The sequence below is a fragment of the Coregonus lavaretus genome, assembly GCF_964263955.1.
Source record: "Coregonus lavaretus genome assembly, chromosome: 31".
In the NCBI taxonomy this organism is placed as follows: domain Eukaryota; kingdom Metazoa; phylum Chordata; class Actinopteri; order Salmoniformes; family Salmonidae; genus Coregonus; species Coregonus lavaretus.
Genome location: NC_140018.1, coordinates 610,307 through 637,948, shown reverse-complemented (window position 1 = coordinate 637,948; position 27,642 = coordinate 610,307). Strand labels below are relative to the sequence as shown.

The 27,642-nt window shown below is 43.2% G+C and overlaps 1 protein-coding gene across 1 annotated transcript; it reads right to left on the bottom strand.

The window, feature by feature from the left end:
• Positions 1-27,642, bottom strand: blk (BLK proto-oncogene, Src family tyrosine kinase). Its single transcript, XM_084149678.1, has 13 exons — positions 27,562-27,642; positions 26,134-26,277; positions 23,253-23,283; positions 22,825-22,918; positions 22,093-22,191; positions 21,796-21,899; positions 21,353-21,502; positions 15,411-15,563; positions 14,866-15,045; positions 12,624-12,700; positions 11,042-11,192; positions 3,137-3,268; positions 1-870 (listed from the first exon to the last, which is right to left on the bottom strand). The coding sequence occupies exons 2-13, from the start codon at positions 26,224-26,226 to the stop codon at positions 668-670; spliced, it is 1,467 nt and encodes a 488-aa protein (XP_084005804.1). The 5' UTR covers positions 26,227-26,277; positions 27,562-27,642; the 3' UTR covers positions 1-667.

The window sequence follows — 27,642 nt, the reverse complement described above, 5'->3', positions numbered from 1 at the left end:
CAATCCATTGGCCTCTCATTTTGTCTCGTTGTCCATGTATCTTTATATGGCTTGACACAAGTCCTTAAAAGACAAGGGCCGACGTAAATCAGTGCAGTCAGATGCAGAAGTCTGTTTCCACTTCCAACTCCGTGAGGTTTCCATTGCCGTCCTCTTTTTTATTAATGAACCAGTCTCAGGGCTGAATCTCGTTCTGTGGTGTGAAGAAGTCATTGTGCTCTTTTCACACTACTGTGCCGACCAGAACCAAGCTGTCCTGGCTTGGAGATGTTCTTATCTTTTCACAGGGTCCTTTTCCTGGCTTGGAGATGTTCTTATCTTTTCACAGGGTCCTTTTCCTGGCTTGGAGATGTTCTTATCTTTTCACAGGGTCCTTTTCCTGGCTTGGAGATGTTCTTATCTTTTCACAGGGTCCTTTTTTTAGTATGGTTCCAGGCAGCAACTGTAGTATATTTGTGTTGAGTAACCAGGCCAAACTGGCCAGCTCACTACATCATAGCTTTGGCTCAATCAGGGCTGAATCTCGTACTGTGGACGTGTAGGGATGTAGAGATGTAATGTCCATGTATTCCTCAAGCATTACAACAACAACTTTAAAATGTTGACATTTGTCCCAAAACTTTTTTGACTTTGACATAAGCGTTGAATTGTGACTTTGAGTCCGACCTCAGGGCTGCATCTCGTACTGTCCCTCAGTGGCGATGAAGAAGTCATTGAGAGTTCCCTGCAGGTGTTCGAAGGTGGGCCGTTCCTCTGATCTCTCCTTCCAGCATGTCATCATGAGGTCATACAGCTCCGCAGGACAACCCTCTGGACAGGGCATCCTGTAACACTTGTCCAGGTTACGGATCACATCAGGGTTTGTCATACCTGGTGGAGGAGGGAGGGAGGGGAGGGGAGGGAGGGAGGGAGAGGGAAAGAGAGAGTTGGGCAGGGTTACAAGAGAGAGAATGGGAGAGGGAGAGAGGGAGGGAGAGGGGGGAGTTAAGAGAGAGAGAGGATATTCCTCCTGCCCAGGTCTGGTCTAGTGATGTTGCTGATGACTCCAGACCACCGCTGGCGACGAGGGTTTGAGCCCTGTCTCTGGCATTCCTGTCTGTGGTTTGAGCCCTGTCTCTGGCATTCCTGTCTGTGGTTTGAGCCCTGTCTCTGGCATTCCTGTCTGTGGTTTGAGCCCTGTCTCTGGCATTCCTGTCTGTGGTTTGAGCCCTGTCTCTGGCATTCCTGTCTGTGGTTTGAGCCCTGTTTCTGCCATTCCTGTCTGTGTTTTGAGCCCTGTCTCTGCCATTCCTGTCTGTGGTTTGAGCCCTGTCTCTGCCATTCCTGTCTGTGGTTTGAGCCCTGTCTCTGCCATTCCTGTCTGTGGTTTGAGCCCTGTCTCTGGCATTCCTGTCTGTGGTTTGAGCCCTGTCTCTGCCATTCCTGTCTGTGGTTTGAGCCCTGTCTCTGCCATTCCTGTCTGTGGTTTGAGCCCTGTCTCTGCCATTCCTGTCTGTGGTTTGAGCCCTGTCTCTGGCATTCCTGTCTGTGGTTTGAGCCCTGTCTCTGCCATTCCTGTCTGTGGTTTGAGCCCTGTCTCTGCCATTCCTGTCTGTGGTTTGAGCCCTGTCTCTGGCATTCCTGTCTGTGGTTTGAGCCCTGTCTCTGGCATTCCTGTCTGTGGTTTGAGCCCTGTCTCTGGCATTCCTGTCTGTGGTTTGAGCCCTGTCTCTGGCATTCCTGTCTGTGGTTTGAGCCCTGTCTCTGGCATTCCTGTCTGTGGTTTGAGCCCTGTCTCTGCCATTCCTGTCTGTGGTTTGAGCCCTGTCTCTGCCATTCCTGTCTGTGGTTTGAGCCCTGTCTCTGGCATTCCTGTCTGTGGTTTGAGCCCTGTCTCTGCCATTCCTGTCTGTGGTTTGAGCACTGTCTCTGCCATTCCTGTCTGTGGTTTGAGCCCTGTCTCTGGCATTCCTGTCTGTGGTTTGAGCCCTGTCTCTGGCATTCCTGTCTGTGGTTTGAGCCCTGTCTCTGGCATTCCTGTCTGTGGTTTGAGCCCTGTTTCTGCCATTCCTGTCTGTGGTTTGAGCCCTGTCTCTGGCATTCCTGTCTGTGGTTTGAGCCCTGTCTCTGGCATTCCTGTCTGTGGTTTGAGCCCTGTCTCTGCCATTCCTGTCTGTGGTTTGAGCCCTGTCTCTGCCATTCCTGTCTGTGGTTTGAGCCCTGTCTCTGCCATTCCTGTCTGTGGTTTGAGCCCTGTCTCTGGCATTCCTGTCTGTGGTTTGAGCCCTGTCTCTGGCATTCCTGTCTGTGGTTTGAGCCCTGTCTCTGCCATTCCTGTCTGTGGTTTGAGCCCTGTCTCTGCCATTCCTGTCTGTGGTTTGAGCCCTGTCTCTGCCATTCCTGTCTGTGGTTTGAGCCCTGTCTCTGGCATTCCTGTCTGTGGTTTGAGCCCTGTCTCTGGCATTCCTGTCTGTGGTTTGAGCCCTGTCTCTGGCATTCCTGTCTGTGGTTTGAGCCCTGTCTCTGGCATTCCTGTCTGTGGTTTGAGCCCTGTCTCTGCCATTCCTGTCTGTGGTTTGAGCCCTGTCTCTGGCATTCCTGTCTGTGGTTTGAGCCCTGTCTCTGGCATTCCTGTCTGTGGTTTGAGCCCTGTCTCTGCCATTCCTGTCTGTGGTTTGAGCCCTGTCTCTGCCATTCCTGTCTGTGGTTTGAGCCCTGTCTCTGCCATTCCTGTCTGTGGTTTGAGCCCTGTCTCTGGCATTCCTGTCTGTGGTTTGAGCCCTGTCTCTGGCATTCCTGTCTGTGGTTTGAGCCCTGTCTCTGCCATTCCTGTCTGTGGTTTGAGCCCTGTCTCTGCCATTCCTGTCTGTGGTTTGAGCCCTGTCTCTGCCATTCCTGTCTGTGGTTTGAGCCCTGTCTCTGCCATTCCTGTCTGTGGTTTGAGCCCTGTCTCTGGCATTCCTGTCTGTGGTTTGAGCCCTGTCTCTGCCATTCCTGTCTGTGGTTTGAGCCCTGTCTCTGCCCCTCTTCTATCTCTCTCCCTCTCTATCTCTCTCCCTCTCTATCTCTCTCCCTCTCTACTTTCCTCAATGTTCTTTCGATTGGAATTCCAATTTCTTTTAAAAAAAGACATTATTCCTGTAAGCAATGTTTTTACCTGGATAGGGAATTCTTCCATAGGTGACTATCTCAGTCAGCAGGATGCCGAAAGACCAGACGTCTGACTTTATACTGAACGTCCCAAAGTTGATAGCCTCCGGAGCTGTCCACTTAATGGGAAACTTAGCACCTGATGTGTGTGAGAGAGAGAGAGAGAGAGAGAGAGAGAGAGAGAGAGAGAGAGAGAGAGAGAGAGAGAGAGAGAGAGAGAGAGAGAGAGAGAGAGAGAGAGAGAGAGAGAGAGAGAGAGAGAGAGAGAGAGAGAGAGAGAGAGATGAACTTTGATGTGATCCATAACCTGGACAGGTGTTACAGGTTGTAAATACAACCCATATTTATGTTTATTTATTTTCCCATTTGTACTTGAACTATTTGCACATCGTTACAACACTGTATATAGACATAATATGACATTTCAAATGTCTTTATTCTTTTGGAACTTCTGAGTGTAATGTTTACTGTTAATATTATATTGTTTATTTCACTTTTGTTTACTATCTACTTCACTTGCTTTGGTAATGTTAACATACGTTTCCCATGCCAATAAAGCCCTTAAATTGAAATTGAATTGAGAGCGAGAGAGAGAAAGAGCGAGAGAGAGATTGAGAGAGAAGTTTGGAAATGTGCTGTGTTAAATGAATCATCAATCCATTTCTTAAGCAATAATGTTATTTTCTCAAAGTGGAAAATGATACACATTTAGAACGGAACCACAGATAAGCTTCAACAGCGATTAATTTTAGTTTTGAGATAAGCAAAGGCGTAGACCACAAAGCAGGATAGATTAGTTAGCCAGCTAACTTGCCTAAATATTCTAATATTCTGAAATAACTTTTTATTTTGGGGAAAGATCAACTTGAAATGGGCACGGTCTAATTGACTCAACAACCAAAAACACATATCTAAGTTTAGATGTCTTAATGAACCAGAACATCTATAGTTATTTCTGGTTGCTTATCAAAGTTAGCTGGCTAACTCACTGATCCTGTGCTGTAGTATACCTGTCTGTTCTCACTAGTTCTCAATCAACAACAATCAGTTTACAGTCAGACACTTTGGAATATTTGCATCTAATTAGTTACATTTTTCTTGTGCCATTTCTGTGACTATTTATCTGAACCAGAATGCTTACACCTCCCAGTAATGACCTACGCTATCATCTAAGGCCGGGATTCAATCTGATCGCGCTTTGTTGACAATGTTTTAAAGGCAACGTTCCTGCATTCACGACACCGCAGTCACGGTAAACGCTGCGGTACGTCGGCTCAACCGGAAATTACCTTTAAATGGCACATTGTTGATAAAGTGCGATCGGATTGAATTCCGGCCAGTGTTGTCATCTAAGTTATTAGTTGTCTTGGAAACTAAGAGCCGTGTTACTTCCCACCACTAGGCTACACGTGTTACTGAAATGTAAACTGACGTACTTACTACATCTCGATAGTTGCCCCCCTTGAAGCAGGGCACCATAAACATAATTGTCTCATTGAGCCAACACTCCTACAGTATAAATGGAAATGTATAGAAGATTTTGCTAATATTTTAGACTTGTTTTATTGCGTTTTTACCTGAAATTGCAGTCACAGCCTGTTACATTCTGAAATTGTCGTTAGTAGCTGCCGGCTGCACTGAGCCACGCGAAACTAAGGAAGCTCATTCCCACCACCAAAAACATGTACAATTTAGATCATACAAATAGGATATGTACTTTCATTTGTAACATTGTGTGGTGATTTCAGAGGTGGCACCACAGGTCCCAGAGTGTGTGTGTGTGGGGGGGGGGGGGGGGGGGGAGGGATTGTTTTCCTGGGGCCCAGAGTTTTTCTTGATCTGGTAGTAGGCTAACCTAACCAACTCCGGACCCTTATTGTAGCATATGACCAGGCAGGTCGTTCAAGATTGATGTCGAAATTGGACGTCTATCCATGTCCTGAGGACGTCAGGAAATGCCTTCAAAACCGGCCACTAGGGGCAACAGTGACCCCAATTACCATCAAGTAGGCTGGGTTTTATTAGGGCATTGTGGACGGGGATGGTGGATCAACATATTCCCATGACTCTGCATCAGAAGGTTGCGTGTTTGATCCCAGTGGTGGACACTGGTTTTGTATTTTTTATTTTAACCCTGTCCCAAACCTTAACCCTTACCATAACCATTTGGAATGAATGCCTAAACTTCACAGACTCTGTGGCTGTGTTATCTAGTGGGAACCCATTAGCACAGCAGGCTCTGGTGCCTTCTTCCCGTGGGCTCAAAATGAAAGAGAAAATCCTACCTGCTCGCTCTAATTCTGTAGAACCTCGTCTGTTCTCCTTTTTGTTTTGTCAACTTTTCGGCACGTTCTCTGTGAAGTAAGCTAAGGGAGTTTTGTAACTTTTTCCACCTAGGCTTGGTGCCATCTGGAATCTATCTATTTAGGATTTTTCTCACTATAGCTGTTGGATTTTCCCTGACCATCTGATGGGCCGCAGCCATCAATCTGTAAGTCTCTGCTCTTTTGATCTGTGGTTTTGTTTTAGTTGTGTTGTGTTAGTTGTGTTCTAGCAGGTCTCCAGTAGTTGGGCTCTAGCATGCCGACCGTAACCATGGTGGTTGGCAGGGACGGCTTGTTCAATAGGGCGATATGGGCGACGCACTGCCAAACGGGAAAAGGAAGGGATTTTTTTTCTAATCAATTATATCACGGCAACAGCAGTTATCAGTGTTCACGTCTGATCTGCCAGCCACTAAATGTCAAATCAGGCTAAAGTCGTGCTTCAAATGGCCCCGCCCGTTTTTGGGGCGATTTCAGTCAAGTTGAAAATCGCCCAGAAGTCTCTCATAGCCTGTCATGTAAAATCTATTTTTTTCACATTTCAAAGCTTTCAATACATTCTCTATGGGTGTCTGTGGGCTTGCACTTACGCGCTTTCGTCATACGTGACGTAACGTTGAACGTAACTAAGACAATGGCGGCTAGAAGCGTCTCTGTTGCGACCTGCAGTACAGTGGATTTCCAGTGGTTGGTTTTGGACTGATCTTGTTGATCGTGTACATACCCGCTACGAACGGACTAAATAATGAAAACGCTGCTGGCAGCTGAATCCCAATACAGCTGGGAGACTTGGCTGGATGAGTCCCGGACAGAGAAGTGGAGCCGGCCACCTTCACCCTGGTCAGAGCGGACCGCGATCCTGGTAAGAGAGCGACTCTGTACCCCGACATTGAACTGCTTTCTGTGTCATTGCGACCTTACTATCAATTCAATTCAATTTAAGGGCTTTATTGGCATGGGAAACGTGTGTTAACATTGCCAAAGCAAGGGAAGTAGATAGTAAACAAAAGTGAAATAAACAATAAATATTAACAGTAAACATTACACTCAGAAGTTTCAAAAGAATAAAGACATTTCAAATGTCATATTATGTATATATACAGTGTTGTTACAATGTGCAAATAGTTAAAGTACAAATGGGAAAATAAATAAACATAAATATGGGTTGTATTTACAATGGTGTTTGTTCTTCACTGGTTGCCCTTTTCTTGTGGCAACAGGTCACAAATATTGCAGCTGTGATGGCACACTGTGGTTTTTCACCCAGTAGATAAGGGAGTTTATCAAAATTGGGTTTGTTTTCGAATTCTTTGTGGATCGCTGTAATCTGAGGGAAATATGTGTCTCTAATATGGTCATACATTTGGCAGGAGGTTAGGAAGTGCAGCTCAGTTTCCACCTCATTTTGTGGGCAGTGTGCACATAGCCTGTCTTCTCTTGAGAGCCAGGTCTGCCTACGGCGGCCTTTCTCAATAGCAAGGCTATGGTCACTGAGTCTGTACATAGTCAAAGCTTTCATTAAGTTTGGGTCAGTCACAGTGGTCAGGTATTCTGCCACTGTGTACTCTCTGTTTAGGGCCAAATAGCATTCTAGTTTGCTCTGTTTTTTTGTTTGTTCTTTCCAATGTGTCAAGTAATTCTCTTTTTGTTTTCTCATGATTTGGTTGGGTCTAATTGTGTTGTTGTTGTTGTTGTTGTTGTTGTCCTGGGGCTGTGTGGGGTCTGTTTGTGTTTGTGAACAGAGGCCCAGGACAAGCTTACTTAGGGGACTCTTCTCCAAGTTCATCTCTCTGTAGGTGATGGCTTTGTTATGGAAGGTTTGGGAATCGCTTCCTTTTAAGTGGTTACTATCTGCCCCGTGAGTTCCCCCAATTGTTTGTTACCGTTGTGTACTGTTGATAATCACAAGTTTACTGGAGAACTGAGACCAAGTAGAGACTTTGGACAGGGTGGATATGGTATAATAAAGGCAGTTTATTCAGAGGTAAAGATATCTGGAATCGCGTGCACGGACTCGTGCACGTGTGTAGGTCACCTAAATCATCAGAAAAATTGCCCCTCCTGAGAATTTTTTCAGGAGCCGCCACTGGTGGTTGGTTAGGCTGGCTAGGCTAATAACTAGTTGGCTAAATAGCTAACATTAGCTGGCTGGCTAGCTTGCTGGCTAGGATAACTGCATATAGCTAACATTATTTGATAACTGGTTAGATGGTGTTATGTATCTCCAAAACTTTGGTTTAATTTACTTCGGAAAGTATTCACACCCCTTGACTTTTTCCACATTTTGTTGTGTTACAGCCTGAATTTTAAATTGATTAAATTGATATTGTTTATTTCACTTTTGTTTATTATATATTTCACTTGCTTTGGCAATGTTAACATATGTTTCCCATCCCAATAAAGCCCTTAAATTGAATTGAATTGAGAGAGAGAGCGAGAGAGAGCGAGAGAGCGAGAGAGAGAGAGAGAGAGAGAGAGAGAGAGAAAGAGGGAGAGAGAGAGAGAGAGAGAGAATTTAGGAAATTTGCTGTGTTAAATGAATCATCAATCCATATCACAAGTGTAGTGTATTAAGATTATGACTTTCTTAATGGAACCAGAGGGGATGTTTATGTTAGTTCAAAAGTAGCCATTTGTAGGGTGACGCCCCAGGGGAGACAGGTGATTGGACAGCAGAGGGAGCAACCCATATTTTTGCATTGTTTATAAGTATATGCTGGAGGAAGAAGAGGTTAGAGCAGCCATTGCAATCTGGGACGTTGCTCTCCGGGTGATCTTGACACCTGTAACTCATGCTGAAAGCTTGTGATATGAATAAACTTATGATCAAGGTTCAGTATGAGCGGACTCCTTTGTTTATCAGCAATGACTAGCAACTTTTACTCGATACCACACAAGCAATAATGTTATTTTCTCACAGTGGAAAATGATACACATTTAGAACGGAAACACAGATAAGCTTCATTGCATCAGTGATTAATTTAGTTTCGAGATAAGCAAAGGGGTAGACTGCAAAGCAGGCTAGATGAGTTAGCCAGCTAACTGAAATAACTTTTTATTTTGGGGAAAGATAAACTTGAAATGGGCACGGTCTAATTGACTCAACAACCAAAAACACATATCTAAGTTTAGATGTCTTAATGAACCAGAAAATCTATAGTTATTTCTGGTTGCTTATCAAAGTTAGCTGGCTAACTCACTGATCCTGCGCTGTAGTATACCTGTCTGTTCTCAAGGGTGTGAATACTTACATAAATTAGATATCTGTATTTCATTTTCAAAAAATGTGCAAAAATGTCTAAAAACATGTTTTCACTTTGTCATTATGGGTGATACATTTTTTTTTTTTACTCAGGCTGTAACACAACAAAATGTGTAATAAGTCAAGGGGTATGAATACTTTCTGAAATCACTGTAGCTGTAAGCTAGTTGTTGATAGCAACTGGCTGACTAATTCAGTGCTAAAATAACTTTAGCAGGCTAGTAAGGCTAACGTTAGCATGCTAGTTGGCTAACATTAGCAGGCTAGTTGGCTAGCAACCATGCAAGTTGATCTGTATTTGCTTTGTAAGTTGGCCAAACATTTTATCGAAACCAGTAGTCATGAGTGCAAACGATCTGGTTTAGTTTGAAGTTATGCATTTGAAGTTATTCAAGTTGGAGTTTACATTATAGGGTCCTCCATATTACATCACGCCCCGGAAAAACATTTTCCACATGACTTCAGCATTCTTCAGAATTCTTGATCGACTTCATGTAATAGAAAAGTGAGGTGTAACACCTACCACCTGGAACTTTGCACGTGAGGTGCGACAGGGACTTTTCATGCATATACTAATGCAAATCCATATGTTACACGTGGTTACGTTTACGCTACCTACCCTTTAACCGGCAGGTAGCTTAGTGGTTAAGAGCGTTGTGCCAGTAACCGAAAGGTCGCTGGTTCTAATCCCTGAGCCAACTAGGTGAAAAATCTGTCGATGTGCCCTTGAGCAAGGCACTTAACCCTAATTGCTCCTGTAAGTCGCTCTGGATAAGAGCGTCTGCTAAATAATGTAAATGTAAACCCTTAACTTTTAACCTTTAACCATTCGGAATGAGTGTCTAAACATGACCCTTAACTTAGAAATGGGACGATGCAGCAGCAGGAGCAACAAAAACACTTTGAAATCTGACGTTTGGAGCAACTTCGAAATCTGACGATTGTAGCAACTTCGAAATCTGACGATTGGAGCAACTTCGAAATCTGACGATTGGAGCAACTTCGAAATCTGACGTTTGGAGCAACTTCGAAATTTGACGTTTAGAGAAGGTGGATGTACCTCTAATTCTAGAATGATGACTGTGAGAGCTTGCAGTAAAAAATCAGCTGTAAAAAAAAACGGTTTTATATGGGCTATGATGGGACCAGATAATTTTTCTAATCAGGTCGTATGTTGTTGTTTTTTAACTCCTGGAAAAACTCCTGGCCCTAAGGAGGATGAAAACATTAAAACCCTTTACACTGACAAATAAATAACAACTGCTATTGGACCAAACCTAACAGGGCTGAGCTAGCTGTATGCAGGGTTGCAGGGTCTGTAATTTAAAGATACTCAGGCAGTATGTCATCACTATTGTGTTGATTGATTAATTCCAGTCAATCAGTTTGGATTAAAAAGGCCCAGGTAGTCTAACCACCTGAAGTGTGAGTATAAAACCACATTTGATCACATTCACATTTTCTCAGAACACAAATAAATGGGCCTATTTTAGGCCATAAAAAACATGACGCTGAGTTTACAGATGGGATCAAGATGGGATCAAGATGGGATCAGGTGGGATCAGATGGGATCACCGGCAGCTGTGGTTGTTAACAGTAGACTTCAGTTGATCAGACTGAAGCACAGACTAATTGTGCATGTTGGCAAATCTTTTTTTATTATTATTTTTTTGCTGGTTGGTATGAGCTCCCATATAAAACAGCCCATTGTGGTGAATTCACTTACACCCACTTTTTCAGTCGCAATTTTGCTTTTCCTACATGTAATGATTGATAAAAATGAAGCCTGGTTTGTTGTAATGTTTAAGGTAGGCGTACTGTACTGTTATGTTCGCATGAGAGGGTTAATCATTCAAGGCTAGTGCTACTTGAGGAAGACATGCCGTTAGCAACTCTGTGCTTTTGTCTTGAAGCTAAAATTGCTGTATTATTCAACGGTGTAATATGGTTTGGTTGCATTATTCACTATTGTAATATGTTTTAGAAGAAACGTTTCTGTCATTGTCTAATAGTTTGTGGTTCTTTCTGGCTAGTGGCTACTGTGATATTTACGGTTAATTTGAGCTGCGGACGAAGAGCGTCGCGTTGCAACGAAAGGTAAGACAAGGATGTGAATTGAAAAGCAGAATTCTCTTCCGCCATCCGGCACCTCTCCTTCATATCTCGTAGAGGGAATATGGCCTAAAGTTTTGTTTTTCACAGGCAGACCATTTCTGATCTTTTGCCAGTAATTGGTCTTTTGACCAATCAGATCAGATCCTTTGCCTATAATTGGCCAAAAGATCAGAATTGGGCTGCCTGTATAAACGCTGCCTAATAGTCGTACCTTCCTGTGCTGTGTACTCGGTTTCTATGATTCTGGCCAGGCCAAAGTCTGCTATCTTGCAGTGGAGAGTCTCATTGACCAGAATGTTGGCAGCTCGCAGGTCTCTGTGGATATAGTTCTTCTTCTCAATGTAGGCCATACCTTCAGCTATCTAGTATATGAGAGAGAAAGAGAGAGAGAGAGAGGGAGAGAGAGAGGAGAGAGAGGAGAGAGAGGAGAGAGAGAGAGAGAGAGAGGAGAGAGAGAGAGAGAGAGAGAGAGAGAGAGGAGAGAGAGAGAGAGAGAGAGAGGAGAGAGAGAGAGAGAAGAGAGAGAGAGAGAGAGAGAGAGAGAGAGAGAGAGAGAGAGATCAGTTAGACATTTCTAGACAGTCATTTTTACAAAAAGCTTGCTGAGTTCTAAGTTAGATCAAATAGAATCATTCTGATTGACCCAAATGATTGCTAAAAACACAGAGCCTCGTGTAGGCTTGACACATGCATCACCGGATGTCAGACCATTTCAACACTGTTACTTATTTTGTTCCTATGCAGTCTTAAGAGTGTATCTCCCCACAACGCCCCTTCACTCCATTCTGGTAAGACCTCGGGGTACAGGGTGATACTGGCACAGTCATGTGTGTCCCAAAATGGCACCCTATCCCTTATATAGTGCACTACTTTTGACCAGGGCCCAGGGTCAAAAGTAGCGCACAACATAGTAAAAAAGGATGCCATTAGGAACGCAACCCCTTGACACAGTAAAGTGGGTTTAGACAGGATATGTCCTCTCAAAGGAAGTGACACGTGTGGTCTCAGGGGGGCGCATGCCACGGTGGCTGGAAGAAGAAAAAAAATCACTTGACTTCCTGTCCGGATGTTAATGATGGAGGCAGCAGGGTGGGGCTGGAAGACCCAGCAGTACACAACCAGCTCTTCTTAGCCCGCCGCAGGAACCACCTCATTTTACACACTAGCGAGCTAGATCTGACACTTTCCACATACTTGTGCAGCAACAAAAAAAAAAAAAAGAAGAAGAAGCCTGCTTTTAAAACGTGTGGTGCGATGGACTATAAATAGTTGAGTTCTTTGAAATGTTTAGTTTTGTTTCCTCAACTGGTGAACAACTCAGTAGCTGCCTCCCAAATGACACTTTATTCCCTACCTAGTGCACTGCCCATAGGGGCTATGGTCAAAAGTAGTGCACTATATAGAAATAGGGTGCCATTTGGGACACAAGATAAGTAGTGCATACGGTATTCAGAGAGAGAGGAAAACAAGCGTTTACATGTCTAGCGTTTCGGCTCAGGGATTTGAAGCTCTTCAAATTGCCAACAGCCAACTGTTTGGCAAAGAGCTGGCCATCTTTCAGCATTTTAAATCAAGACATGGTTTTAGGAGATTGAATATAGGCGAATAGCAGTTGGCATATGATACTGGTCAAATGCCAAACATAATATAATATACATCTTAGAGAAGAACACTGAATACACAATCTACCAGATCACGTTTTCAATTTCTTCTGGGCATTTTTTATTTTAATTTTTTACATTTGACTCCTACAATGAAGTCAATTTAGAAGAATGACTTGTGTGAGGTCCCACCTGGGCTGACATGTCTATCAGCTTGGGGAGCTTCAACTTCTTGCCCTCGTCTGTTTTTAGGAAATCCAACAGGCTTCCTATAGATGAGAAAACATGAAGCACCAAAAACCCATTAGAACTGTAGCACTTTACTTCACAGTAACATAAATATCTAGGTACTATCTATCTAGGTTACCCGAATGCAGAAACCCTAACCCATTGTTACCACATAATGTACATTTCTACAAAAAAAATACCAGGTTAATACCAGCTAAGTACCAATGGAAAGACCATAAAAGAAAGTGTAACCCATTTTCTTAATAACATTTCCTGCAACGCCTAAAGCATACAGCGGTGTCCTTCCCGTTGAGATCTTATAATTTACTAGAATGGCCGATAATGGTAGCCATCTTGGTCAGGAATAAATTGCAATAGGTCGTTATCAATAAAAACGTAACAATAAGCTGCGTTCCATTTGCCTTCTGGGGGGGCAAGGAGACGTCCACCTCCACTAAAATCATTGACAACTGCCGTTTTCAAGGGATTGCAAATAATAAGCCATTTAGCAGACGCTTTTATCCAAAGCGACTTACAGTCACGTGCGCATACATTTTTACGTATGGGTGGTCCCGGGGATCGAACCCACTACCCTGGGCGTTACAAGCGCCATGCTCTACCAGCTGAGCTACAGAGGACCAACAGTAAATGTTACCATTATTTGGTTGTAATATCGTCACCTCTCGAAGAGCATAGTCAGACCTATTCATTTCTGATTCTTCCTTGCGAAACTATTGCACACATTTATCTCTATCGTCAGAGTTGCATGCTTTTCGTGATCAGTTGATCAGATTTCTTGGCGGCTAATATCTCGTTAATATTGGCCGCCATTTAATTGGGCATTTAAGTGATATAAAGTTAAAGTACCTGACAAGTATGACCTTATGGTTTAGGCCTTTGTGGGCTCTGCCTGTCAAGTAGCATGTTGGCTAAGTTAGCTGATAATGTTTACTTTGCAATCTACTGGTAGCTAGAAATGTTGTACAGTTGGCTAAACATTTGGTGGTAAGTAATGTACTTTTTTTTTTCTCCAACCAACATAGCTACCTAGGTTAGCTAACGTTATCCCTTTTCCAACAGAGCTACCTAGGTTAGCTAACGTTATCCCTTTTCCAACAGAGCTACCTAGGTCAGCTAACGTTATCCCTTTTCCAACAGAGCTACCTAGGTTAGCTAACGTTATCCCTTTTCCAACATAGCTACCTAGGTTAGCTAACGTTATCCCTTTTCCAACATAGCTACCTAGGTTAGCTAACGTTATCCCTTTTCCAACATAGCTACCTACGTTAGCTAACGTTATCCCTTTTCCAACAGAGCTACCCAGGTTAGCTAACGTTATCCCTTTTCCAACATTGTTTTTTAGAGCGTTTTAATCGTGATTGCTGCTGATCAGACATGAGAGGCTACATTGATTGATGGACCACGTCAAATTGGCTAGCTAGCTAGCTAATGACAGATCACGCCATTAATAGTATTTAATTAGCTAACGTTCAATGGGATAAACTAGATGCCTATATCCAAAAATTGTTTGATTTGCTTGCCATCTATAGTAGTGATGACAGTTGTCAGTAAAAATAGGCTAGTGTCAATTATTTCCAAAAAAGCATAATCTCCGATGAAGCAAGCCAAATGACACAAGTTGTTTGCTTAGCTAGCTAGCTACATACCAAATGGATAGGTTATTATAACTGTAACGATAGAGCTAAATGTGCGCAATTGTTTAGCATGAAATAATCGTAAGTGTGTAGTTCTGACTGTTGTTTTAGTAGTTCTGATCTTTATTAAAACCAAATAGTTGTAACATTTATTTGATAATCCCTTGAAAACGGCACACAGTTGTCAATGGCTTTATAGGAGCACGGGGTTCTCCTTGCTCCCCAGCAGGCAAAATCGAACGTTCTGCAGTGTATCGATAACAACCTATCGTTTTAGTCATGTTGCTAGGATACCAACGTCCACTCTAATGTCTCTATATGTAATTCCATGGTCAAAACACACAGACTCTCTCTCTCTCTCTCTCTCTCTCTCTCTCTCTCTCTCTCTCTCTCTCTCTCTCTCTCTCTCTCTCTCTCTCTCTCTCTCTCTCTCTCTCTCTCTCTCTCTCTCTCTCTCTCTCTCTCTCTCTCTCTCTCTCTCTCTCTCTCTCTCTCTCTCTCTCTCTCTCTCTCTCTCTCTCTCTCTCTCTCTCTCTCTCTCTCTCTCTCACCATTGATCATGAACTCTGTGACGATGTAGATGGGTTCCATGGTGACGACGGCGTGGAGGCGTACCAGTCTGTCGTGTTGCAGCTGCTTCATCAGGTTAGCCTCCTGGAGGAAGGCCTCGGGCGCCATGGTCCCTTCCTTCAGGGTCTTCACCGCCACCTTCTGACTGCCCTTGTAGTAACCTGGCCATTGGGACGAAATATGGGAGCCCTTATAGTAACCTGGCCATAGGGACGAAATATGGGAGCCCTTATAGTAACCTGGCCATAGGGACGAAATATGGGAGCCCTTATAGTAACCTGGCCATAGGGACGAAATATGGGAGCCCTTATAGTAACCTGGCCATAGGGACGAAATATGGGAGCCCTTATAGTAACCTGGCCATAGGGACGAAATACGGGAAGAACCCCCGAGTCATAAGACTTATGTAACGGACTGATGACAGACTTATGTAACGGACTGATGACAGTTTGGAGAAAAGTGGGAAGAACGTTAATGCAAAGCTAAACACAAACAAACACAAACGTTGCCTCAGCATCTCTCGTACCCATCCAGACTTCTCCAAACTGTCCTGCTCCCAGCTTCCTGACCATTTTCAGCGTGTCTCTGGGGATCTCCCACTCGTCCTGGGCCCACGGCTGCATGGGGGCCTTCGATTTGCAGGGGGCATTCAGACGCTGACACAACCCATCACCCGTACCTGTGACACGGCAACAGACCCCAGAGAGAATTACATCCTGTCAGCCGTCCCTGTGACACGGCAACAGACCCCAGAGAGAATTACATCCTGTCAGCCGTCCCTGTGACACGGCAACAGACCCCAGAGAGAATTACATCCCGTCAGCCGTCCCTGTGACACGGCAACAGACCCCAGAGAGAATTACAAGCTGTTCCCTATGTATTGCACGTTATTGTTATTGATTGCGGTAGAGCACCCAGCCAGAAGGCATCTGAAGACCTATAACAAAGGTGATTTGGTGAACCATGCTCGCTAGCTGAGTAACGTTTCCAGAGGCCTGAAGATTTGCATACACAGAAATAACACACAAAAAACTCTGCCATGTTTTTAAAGTCTTCCCTTTACACGACATGGATTCAATCAGATCAAGTGTTAAATGGTGATAGCAGGCACCCACATAGCGGATGTTTTTGATGTCGGAGGTGAAACTGTGTTGGAGCAGTCAAATCAGTGAACAGCTGCTCTTGAGACCATTGTCTTGAAGCCACACCCGCCCCACTCATGTTAGAAGTTCAGTACGAGAAATTGTAGAAATAATTACGCACACATTTTAAAAAATCATGCAACAAAATAAAGAGGATTTCTATCATCATAATGGAGGTGTAGATTACATCTCACATCCAAGTGTTGGAACTTGGAAACAAGGCTGCATGTTTACAAGGTCCAAAACAGGACGTTTCCGCAGATCCTTTTTATCATATGCTATGAGGCTTTTTTTTTAACACCAACACTTAGTTTTTTTTATATATTAATTGATGATGTTTGTGTATCCTTGTTGCGGTTTTATGGTGTATTTATTGGCAATGTATGAATTGGCTGGTGCAATCAAATTTCCCCTCTGGGGGATTCGTAAAATACTATCTAATGGTAACTCTGGTTTAGATGTAACGCCAGGAGCTACTTGTGGATTTAACGGTTCTAAAGCAGTTCCACCTCCGACACGTCATAACAACCGCTATGCGGATGTCGGCTAAAACGGATCTGATTGGATAGAGCCCCATAATGAGAGAAACATTATGTGTGACATAAAAAATAAAAAAAAAGATGGCGCCGATGGAGAAGGCCGACATCTTACGAGTTCCAACCCGACTTTGCTATTTAGTGACTTTTTTCGACTTCAACTCCGACTCAGCTGTTCCGGAGTGTTCCCTTCTTCAAACCGGACCCTATTCCCTTGTTTCATCAGCTACCAACATGCTGCAGGTGGTAGACGGGCTGACGGTAGACGGGCTGACGGTAGACGGGCTGACGGTGGACGGGCTGGTGGTAGCGGGCTGACGGTGGACGGGCTGGCGGTAGACGGGCTGACGGTGGACGGGCTGGTGGTAGCGGGCTGACGGTGGACGGGCTGGCGGTAGACGGGCTGACGGTAGACGGGCTGACGGTGGACGGGCTGACGGTAGCGGGCTGACGGTAGCGGGCTGACGGTGGACGGGCTGACGGTAGACGGGCTGACGGTAGACGGGCTGACGGTAGACGGGCTGGTGGTAGACGGGCTGACGGTAGCGGGCTGACGGTGGACGGGCTGGCGGTAGACGGGCTGACGGTAGACGGGCTGACGGTAGACGGGCTGACGGTAGACGGGCTGGCGGTAGACGGGCTGACGGTGGACGGGCTGACGGTAGCGGGCTGACGGTGGACGGGCTGGCGGTAGACGGGCTGGCGGTAGACGGGCTGGTGGTAGACGGGCTGGCATCCTGCTGAGACTGAGATTAAGAGAAAAATGTCCTCCAGAATTTGATGGATCATTCTAGAGTCTCCTATCAGAATAGCGGTACTCAGTGATGTGTTGTGTTGGATTTGCCCCAAACATAACACTTTGTATTCAGGACAAAAAGACAAAAAGTTATTTTGCCACATTTTTTGCAGTATTACTTTAGTGCCTTATTGCAAACAGGATGCATGTTTTGGAATATTTGTTGCACTATATTCTGTACAGGCTTCCTTCTTTTCACTCTGTCATTTAGGTTAGTATTGTGGAGTAACTACAATGTTGTTGATCCATCCTCAATTTCCTCCCATCACAGCCATTCAACTCTGTAACTGTTTTAAAGTCACTATTGCCCTCATGGTGAAATCCCTGAGTAGGTTCCTTCCTCTCCGGCAACTGAGTTAGGAAGGACGCCTGTATCTTTGTAGTGACTGGGTGTATTGATACACCATCCAAAGTGTAATTAATAACTTCACCATGCTCAAAGGGATATTCAATGTCTGCTTTTTTTTTTTACCCATCTACCAATAGGTGTCCTTCTTTGCAAGGCATTGGAAAACCTTCCTGGTCTTTGTGGATGAATCTGTGTTTGAAAATCACTGCTCGACTAAGGAACCTTTCAGATAATTGTATGTGTGGGGTACAGAGATGAGGTAGTCATTCAGAAATCATGTTAAACACTATTATTACACAGAGAGTGAGTCCATTAAACTTATTATGGGACTTGTTCAGCAAATGTTTACTCCTGAACTTATTTAGGCTTGCTCTAACAAAGGGTTTGAATACTTATTGACTCAAGACATTTCAGCTTTTCATTTTAAATTAAGTTGTAAAAAATTCTAAATACATAATTCCACTTTGCCATTATGGGGTATTGTGTTTAGGCCAGTGACACGACATCTCAATTTAATCCGTTTTAAATTCAGGCTGTAACAGAACAAAATGTGGAAAAGTCAAGGGGTGTGAATACTTTCTGAAGGCACTGCACACACACAGACCGACGCAACACAAACACACATACATACACATTACACTCACACACACACTCACACACTTTCACACTCATCATTGCTGCTGCTACTCTGTTCTTTATTGTACCCTTATTATTATATATCCTGATGCCTAGTCACTTTACCCTGCCTTCATGTACATATCTACCTCAAATACCTTATTATTATCTATCCTGATGCCTAGTCACTTTACCCTGCCTTCATGTACATATCTACCTCAAATACCTTATTATTATCTATCCTGATGCCTAGTCACTTTACCCTGCCTTCATGTACATATCTACCTCAAATACCTTATTATTATCTATCCTGATGCCTAGTCACTTTACCCTGCCTTCATGTACATATCTACCTCAAATACCTTATTATTATCTATCCTGATGCCTAGTCACTTTACCCTGCCTTCATGTACATATCTACCTCAAATAGATTATTATTATCTATCCTGATGCCTAGTCACTTTACCCTGCCTTCATGTACATATCTACCTCAAATACCTTATTATTATCTATCCTGATGCCTAGTCACTTTACCCTGCCTTCATGTACATATCTACCTCAAATACCTTATTATTATCTATCCTGATGCCTAGTCACTTTACCCTGCCTTCATGTACATATCTACCTCAAATACCTTATTATCTATCCTGTTGCCTAGTCACTTTACCCTGCCTTCATGTACATATCTACCTCAAATACCTTATTATTATCTATCCTGATGCCTAGTCACTTTACCCTGCCTTCATGTACATATCTACCTCAAATACCTTATTATTATCTATCCTGATGCCTAGTCACTTTACCCTGCCTTCATGTACATATCTACCTCAAATACCTTATTATTATCTATCCTGATGCCTAGTCACTTTACCCTGCCTTCATGTACATATCTACCTCAAATACCTTATTATTATCTATCCTGATGCCTAGTCACTTTACCCTGCCTTCATGTACATATCTACCTCAAATACCTTATTATTATCTATCCTGATGCCTAGTCACTTTACCCTGCCTTCATGTACATATCTACCTCAAATACCTTATTATTATCTATCCTGATGCCTAGTCACTTTACCCTGCCTTCATGTACATATCTACCTCAAATACCTTATTATTATCTATCCTGATGCCTAGTCACTTTACCCTGCCTTCATGTACATATCTACCTCAAATACCTTATTATTATCTATCCTGATGCCTAGTCACTTTACCCTGCCTTCATGTACATATCTACCTCAAATACCTTATTATTATCTATCCTGATGCCTAGTCACTTTACCCTGCCTTCATGTACATATCTACCTCAAATACCTTATTATTATCTATCCTGATGCCTAGTCACTTTACCCTGCCTTCATGTACATATCTACCTCAAATACCTTATTATCTATCCTGTTGCCTAGTCACTTTACCCTGCCTTCATGTACATATCTACCTCAAATACCTTATTATTATCTATCCTGATGCCTAGTCACTTTACCCTGCCTTCATGTACATATCTACCTCAAATACCTTATTATTATCTATCCTGATGCCTAGTCACTTTACCCTGCCTTCATGTACATATCTACCTCAAATACCTTATTATATATCCTGATGCCTGGTCACTTTACCCTGCCTTCATGTACATATCTACCTCAAATACCTTATTATTATCTATCCTGATGCCTAGTCACTTTACCCTGCCTTCATGTACATATCTACCTCAAATACCTTATTATTATCTATCCTGATGCCTAGTCACTTTACCCTGCCTTCATGTACATATCTACCTCAAATACCTTATTATTATCTATCCTGATGCCTAGTCACTTTACCCTGCCTTCATGTACATATCTACCTCAAATACCTTATTATTATCTATCCTGATGCCTAGTCACTTTACCCTGCCTTCATGTACATATCTACCTCAAATACCTCGTACCTCTGCACATTGATCTGATACTGGTACTTCCTGTATATAGCTCCACATTGATCTGATACCGGTACTTCCTGTATATAGCTCCACATTGATCTGTTTCTGGTACTTCCTGTATATAGCTCCACCTTGATCTGGTACTGGTACTCCCTGTATATAGCTCCACATTGATCTGGTACTGGTACTCCCTGTATATAGCTCCACATTGATCTGGTACTGGTACTTCCTGTATATATCTGGTACTTCCTGTATATAGCTCCACATTGATCTGGTACTTCCTGTATATAGCTCCACATTGATCTGGTACTTCCTGTATATAGCTCCACATTGATCTGGTACTTCCTGTATATAGCTCCACAGTGATCTGGTACTTCCTGTATATATCTGGTACTTCCTGTATATAGCTCCACAGTGATCTGGTACCTCCTGTATATATCTGGTACTTCCTGTATATATCTGGTACTTCCTGTACATAGCTCCACAGTGATCTGGTACTTCCTGTATATATCTGGTACTTCCTGTATATAGCTCCACAGTGATCTGGTACTTCCTGTATATATCTGGTACTTCCTGTATATAGCTCCATTCTTGTGTATTTTATTCCTCTTATGTTACACATTTTTATTTTCTGCGTCTTTGGAAAGGGCGCGTAAGTAAGCATTTCATTTTAAAGTCTACAACCGTTGTTGTTTTTTTCTCGCCGCAGGTGACAAATAAAATAATTGGATGTGATTTAATGAGAGAGAACCTTTCTGCCTTACAGGCCTGCTTGTTTGGTTATTGGGCTGTTTCTGGGGTGGAGAGCTGGCCTGCTTGTTTGGTTATTGGGCCACCGCAGCAGAGGAAAGAGCACTGCTTACCTCGACAGGAAATGAAGCACAACGTGAGGCAGAGGTCCTCCTTAGCTTTTAATCAAGATAACTCTACTCCACTATATGAAGAGTTGACTTCCTGCCAGCTGGTTAATAAGATCCATTTTAACTCTAATAAAGACAATAAAGCACAACCTGACGGCCATTTTAACTCTAACAAAGACAATAAAGCACAACCTGACGGCCATTTTAACTCTAACAAAGACAATAAAGCACAACCTGACGGCAATTTTAACTCACGGGTGTAATGCTTGATCAGCTCCTGCAGGGAGGAGAAGGAGGTGGAAGGGGAGATGTAGAACCCTCCGTTGTCCAGGCTGCGGATCTTGTAGTGTTTCACCACGTCCCCTTGCTCCGCCCCTGCGTCTCTGATGGACAGGGAGAATGCACCTTTGGGGGCGACATGACAACGATACGTACGGTATTAGTGTGGTTTTAGCTCACAGCTTTCTGAGGGCTTTCAGTCCTTGTGATATCAGTTAGTTTGTACGTCGGTTCTGTTAATGTCAGTTGTATGGTTGCACGTACAAGATGGATGATTTGACCATTCCAAGTCTTTCAGTGTTAAAAGATCCCAACAGGGAAATATTTGATGGAGCTATTTTGAATAAGAAAATGTTGTGTTGTTATGGAAATGGTGATCTTTGTACTTTAAAAGGCAGAGAGGATGTAATGATTCAGACCTTTACTGGTCTCACTCTCTCGGACTAGAAACGATCCCACTTTATTCCCCGGAGCCAGGAGCAGACGCTCAGTCTCTCTACGACTCAGGTCCTTGAAAAACCATCTACAATACATGATCAGGGAAGAGTTGTCATATAATGTGTTACGTACTTAGCATAATGATACAGGAAAGGAAAGTGGTTTTCATTTCCTTTCAAGGTGAAGTACGTACTGTAACCGTATCATAACCCATGCATCGAAATGTTAAGTTATCAAAAAAATTAAAATGGCTGACATGTGTGAGAAGATTAACTTACTTTTCTACTTCTAGTGTGTCCGCTCTGGCCACGTATGTACATGGAATGTACCCCTCCTCTCCCGTCACCAGTGACCTAGCAAGCCACCAGTCCCCATTCCTTCAAAGAACAACGAGAAAGAGCACCGTTGGGAAAGATATGGCATACGGAAGCAAAACCGGATGGACATCATGAAAATGATCGGAGAGGTGGAGGGTAGAAGAAGTTCAGGAGGAAAAAAACAAAAACAAAATATATAATTATTGTAAAATTGACTGTGTCCATAAAATGTATATAGTAAGTATAAGCTGGAAGTAGAGGCCTGGGCGTTGTTGTTCACTAGTTTACCCCAAGTAGGGAAAGGGGTGGTGGGGTTGAAAAGTAATTAAGGGGAATAAAAAAAATAAAAAAATAAAAAGAACAACGACAGAGTATGTTTGTGTATGTTGTTACACATCAAACAGAAGCTAGGTACGGTGCCTCCAAAGGTACTATCCTTTCTTATCAGATTGAGCATATGTTATCAGGACCGTTGTCTGAGAACTATACATTAGCATGACATCTCCCCTAATATTTATATTTTTTTATTTAACTAGGCAAGTCAGTTTAGAACAAATTCTTATTTACAATGACGGCCTACACCGGAATCAAACCAGGGTGGCTGTAGTGACGCCTCAAGCGCTGAGATACAGTGCCGTAGATCGCTGCGCCACTCGGGAGCCCTTATCATGAATTAGGCTGTATTGTACTCACTCCTGGAGGATCTGAAGTTTCTCTCCCTTTCTGAACGGCAGGTCATTGTCAGTGGTTGGTTTAAAGTCGTGCAGAGCCATGACAAGGTCTTCGTCTGGAAGGGACAGGAATATATGTAAGGGTAAAGTTTGCTTCATATCAAGAAATAAGGATTTCATATCAATACAACTCAGTGTAGTCTCTGACAAAAGTGGTCATTGTAAAAGGGTTTCCAAAATGATGTTCTGAAATAGGTTGACAAATGATGTTCTGAAATAGGTTGACAAATTATGTTCTGAAATAGGTTGACAATTGATGTTCTGAAATAGGTTGACAAATGATGTTCTGAAACAGGTTGACAAATGATGTTCTGAAACAGGTTGACAAATGATGTTTTGAAATAGGTTGACAAATGATGTTCTGAAACAGGTTGAGAAATTGTAACTTACCATTACCGGAAGCCTGTTCTCTATTGTGTGCCTGAGTGGAGAAAACATATTTGTGAGAATGATAACATGCCACATAATCATTATTCATAAGACACAAAATAAATCTAGAAAAATCAGTAACCATATTTATCCCTGATTACATTCACATCTTGGTTGTCATACATGATTGGGGAAAATATTTGGAAAAGTGTCAAATAAACTTCCTGTTTTGAGAAAGGGTGAAATTAATTGTCCACTTTCGTTACTCTATTGTCATATTTCATACTTACTGTGTGGTTGGAGGAGTTGGGTGTACAGTGTATTCAGAAAGTATTCAGACCCCTTCCCTTTTTCCACATTTTGTTACGTTACAGCCTTATTCTAAAATGTATTACATTTATTTATTTCCTCATCAATCTACAGACAATAACCCATAATGACAAAGCAAAAACAGGTTTTTAGACATTTTAGCAAATGTATTTAAATTAAAAACAGAAAGACCTTATTTACATAAGTATTCAGACCGTTTGCCATGAGACTCAAAATTGAGCACAGGTGCATCCTGTTTCCATTGATCATCCTTGAGATGTTTCTACAACTTGATTGGAGTCCACCTGTGGTAAATTAAATTGATTGGACATGGTTTGGAAAGGCACATACCTGTCTATATAAGGTCCCACAGTTGACAGCGCATGTCAGAGCAAAAACCAAGCCATGAGGTCGAAGGAATTGTCCGTAGAGCTCCGAGACAGGATTGTGTCGAGGCACAGATCTGGGGAAGGGTACCAAAAAAAGGTCTGCAGCATTGATGGTCCCCAAGAACACGGTGGCCTCGATCATTCTTAAATGGAAGAAGTTTGGAACCACCAATACTCTTCCTAGAGCTGGCCGCCCAGCCAAACTGAGCAATCGGGGGAGAAGGGCCTTGGTCAGGGAGGTGACCAAGAACCCGATGGTCACTCTGACAGAGCTCCAGAGTTCCTCTGTGGAGATGGGAGAACCTTCCAGAAGGACAACCACCTCTGCAGCACTCCGCCAATCAGGCCTTTATGGTAGAGTGGCCAGATGGAAGCAATTCCTCAGTAAAAGGCACATGACAGCCCGCTTGGAGTTTGCCAGAAGGCACCTAAAGGACTCTCAGACCATGAGAAACAAGATTATCTGGTCTGATGAAACCAAGATTGAACTCTTTGGCCTGAATGCCAAGTGTTGCGTCTGGAGGAAACCTGGCACCATCCCTACGGTGAAGCATGGTGGTGGCAGCATCATGCTGTGGGGATGTTTTTCAGCGGCAGGGACTGGGAGACTAGTCAGGATCGAGGGAAAGATGAATGGAGCAAAGTACAGAGAGATCCTTGATGAAAACCTGCTCCAGAGCGCTCAGGACTTCAGACTGGAGCGAAGGTTCAACTTCCAACAGGACAACGACCCTAAGCACACAGCCAAGACAACGCAGGAGTGGCTTCGGGACAAGTCTCTGAATGTCCTTGAGTGGCCCAGCCAGAGCCCGGACTTAAACCTGATCGAACATCTCTGGAGAGACCTGAAAATAGCTGTGCAGCGACGCTCCCCATCCAACCTGACAAAGTTTGAGAGGATCTGCAGAGAAGAACGGGAGAAACTCCCCAAATACAGGTGTGCCAAGCTTGTAACGTCAAACCCAAGAAGACTCGAGGCTGTAATCGCTGCCAAAGGTGCTTCAACAAAGTACTGAGTAAAGGGTCCGAATACGTATGTAAATGTGATGTTACACTTTTTTTATTTGTAATAAATTTGCTAACATTTCTAAAAACCTGTTTTTGCTTTGTCATTATGGGGTGTTGTATTTTAGAATAGGTCTGTAACGTAACAAAATGTGCAAAAAGTCAAGGGGTCTGAATACTTTCTGAATAGCTTTGAGTTGGGTGTTTATAGATAGTTACTGTGTGGTTGGAGGAGTTGGGTGGATATAGCTACTTACTATGTGGTTGGAGGAGTTGGGTGGATATAGATAGTTACTGTGTGGTTGGAGGAGTTGGTGGATATAGATAGTTACTGTGTGGTTGGAGGAGTTGGTGGATATAGATAGTTACTGTGTGGTTGGAGGAGTTGGGTGGATATAGCTACTTACTATGTGGTTGGAGGAGTTGGTGGATATAGATAGTTACTGTGTGGTTGGAGGAGTTGGTGGATATAGCTACTTACTATGTGGTTGGAGGAGTTGGTGGATATAGATAGTTACTGTGTGGTTGGAGGAGTTGGGTGGATATAGCTACTTACTATGTGGTTGGAGGAGTTGGTGGATATAGCTACTTACTATGTGGTTGGAGGAGTTGGTGGATATAGATAGTTACTGTGTGGTTGGAGGAGTTGGGTGGATATAGCTACTTACTGTGTGGTTGGAGGAGTTGGGTGGATATCGATAGTTACTGTGTGGTTGGAGGAGTTGGGTGGATATCGATAGTTACTGTGTGGTTGGAGGAGTTGGGTGGATATAGCTACTTACTGTGTGGTTGGAGGAGTTGGGTGGATATCGATAGTTACTGTGTGGTTGGAGGAGTTGGGTGGATATAGCTACTTACTGTGTGGTTGGAGGAGTTGGGTGGATATAGCTACTTACTGTGTGGTTGGAGGAGTTGGGTGGATATAGCTACTTACTGTGTGGTTGGAGGAGTTGGGTGGATATAGCTACTTACTGTGTGGTTGGAGGAGTTGGGTGGATATCGATAGTTACTGTGTGGTTGGAGGAGTTGGGTGGATATCGATAGTTACTGTGTGGTTGGAGGAGTTGGGTGGATATCGATAGTTACTGTGTGGTTGGAGGAGTTGGGTGGATATAGATAGTTACTGTGTGGTTGGAGGAGTTGGGTGGATATCGATAGTTACTGTGTGGTTGGAGGAGTTGGTGGATATAGCTACTTACTGTGTGGTTGGAGGAGTTGGTGGATTGAGAGCATTTCCCTGAGGGATGAGTTTCATCTTTCTGATGTTTCTGACCACTGCAGCTGGAACCCATTGTTTTTAAACGGTCCGATCCACATCAGTTTCTCTCGGGTCATGCCCCGGGCTGAAAATTAAAATAGCAATTAATCGATCAAGCAATCAATCAATCAATTAATAAATCAATCAAATCAATTAATCTAACTTTCTACCCCAGAGGAGAGAAAGTTGATTTGTGAAAAGGGGAAACATGAGTCCATACAAAAGAGTGTAAAAAAATAATAAATAAAAAAAGGCTAGTGTTTATCTATTAACCTTCTTGGAACCATAAAGTGAATATTAACTTCACGGTCCTGTCAGTTTGTGGATACAACACCTAACACTAACATGCTGGATCCAAACAGTTGCTAGTTCACCTACTGCGTACCGCGTACAGCAATGCTCTATACGTCTCAAAGAAAGCTGTAGAGGATCTGAGATGTCCTCTGCGTCTGAGGTGGCACCCTATTCCCTAGTGCACTACTACTGCCAGCATGGGGCCTGGTCAAAAGTAGTGCACTACATATAGGGAATAGGGTGCTATTTGAGACGCAGATCGGTTTCCCGCATTCGATGGTTCTTTTAAAATGCATCATTACTACAGTACAATGTTAACACCTAAAGTGTTTCAAATAAACCCTCCTGAGTCAGGTAGCGCCTGATCCGGGTGAACGTGTGTAGATGTACACTGAATGTACAAAACATTAGGAACATCTTCCTAATATTGAGTTGCACCCCCTCACCCCCTTTTGCCCTCAGAACAGCTTCAATTCGTCGGGGGCGTGGACTCTACAAGGTGTCGAAAGGGTTCCACAGGGGATGCTGGGCCCATGTTGACTCCAATGCTTCCAACAGTTGTGTCAAGTTGGCTGGATGTCCTTTCGGTGGTGGACCATTCTTGATACACACGGGAAACTGTTCAGCGTTCTTGTGTTACAGTTCTTGACACACTCAAACCGGTGCGCCTGGCACCTACTACCATACCTCGTTCAAAGGCACTTAAATATGTTATCTTGCCCGTTCACCCTCTGAATGGCACACATACACAATCCATGTCTCAATTGTCTCAAGGCCTAAAAATCCTTATTTAACCTGTCTCCTCCCCTTCATCTACACTGACTGAAGTGGATTTAACAAGTGACATCAATAAGGGATCTTATCCTTCACCTGGATTCACCTGGTCAGTCCATGTCATGGAAAGAGCAGGTGTACATAATGTTTTGTACAATCAGTGTATAATGCTTTCAAATATATAATAACATTTTATCATATCAAAAATTACTTTGGCAAGTAAAAATATAATTTCACAAACAACTCTAAAACACAAATTCATATAGCTACAATATTAATTATTATATGTGTTCTTAAATACCTTGAACTTGGTCTTCAGTTGTGTCATCAAAGGTATTCCAGTTTGAAGTGTCTGCTATTTCCTTATTCAATTCTCTCTCTG

What these genes read in the sequence shown, in the direction of transcription:
- blk (XM_084149678.1), bottom strand. Translation starts at nt 26,226, where the DNA reads ATGGGTTCCAGCTGCAGTGGTCAGAAACATCAGAAAGATGAAACTCAT. An exon ending in GACACACTAGAAGTAGAAAA is followed by an intron (nt 21,900 to 22,092) that starts GTAAGTTAATCT and finishes CATGTATTGTAG; the next exon opens with ATGGTTTTTCAAGGACCTGA. An exon ending in AGAGAGTGAGACCAGTAAAG is followed by an intron (nt 21,503 to 21,795) that starts GTCTGAATCATT and finishes TCGCCCCCAAAG; the next exon opens with GTGCATTCTCCCTGTCCATC.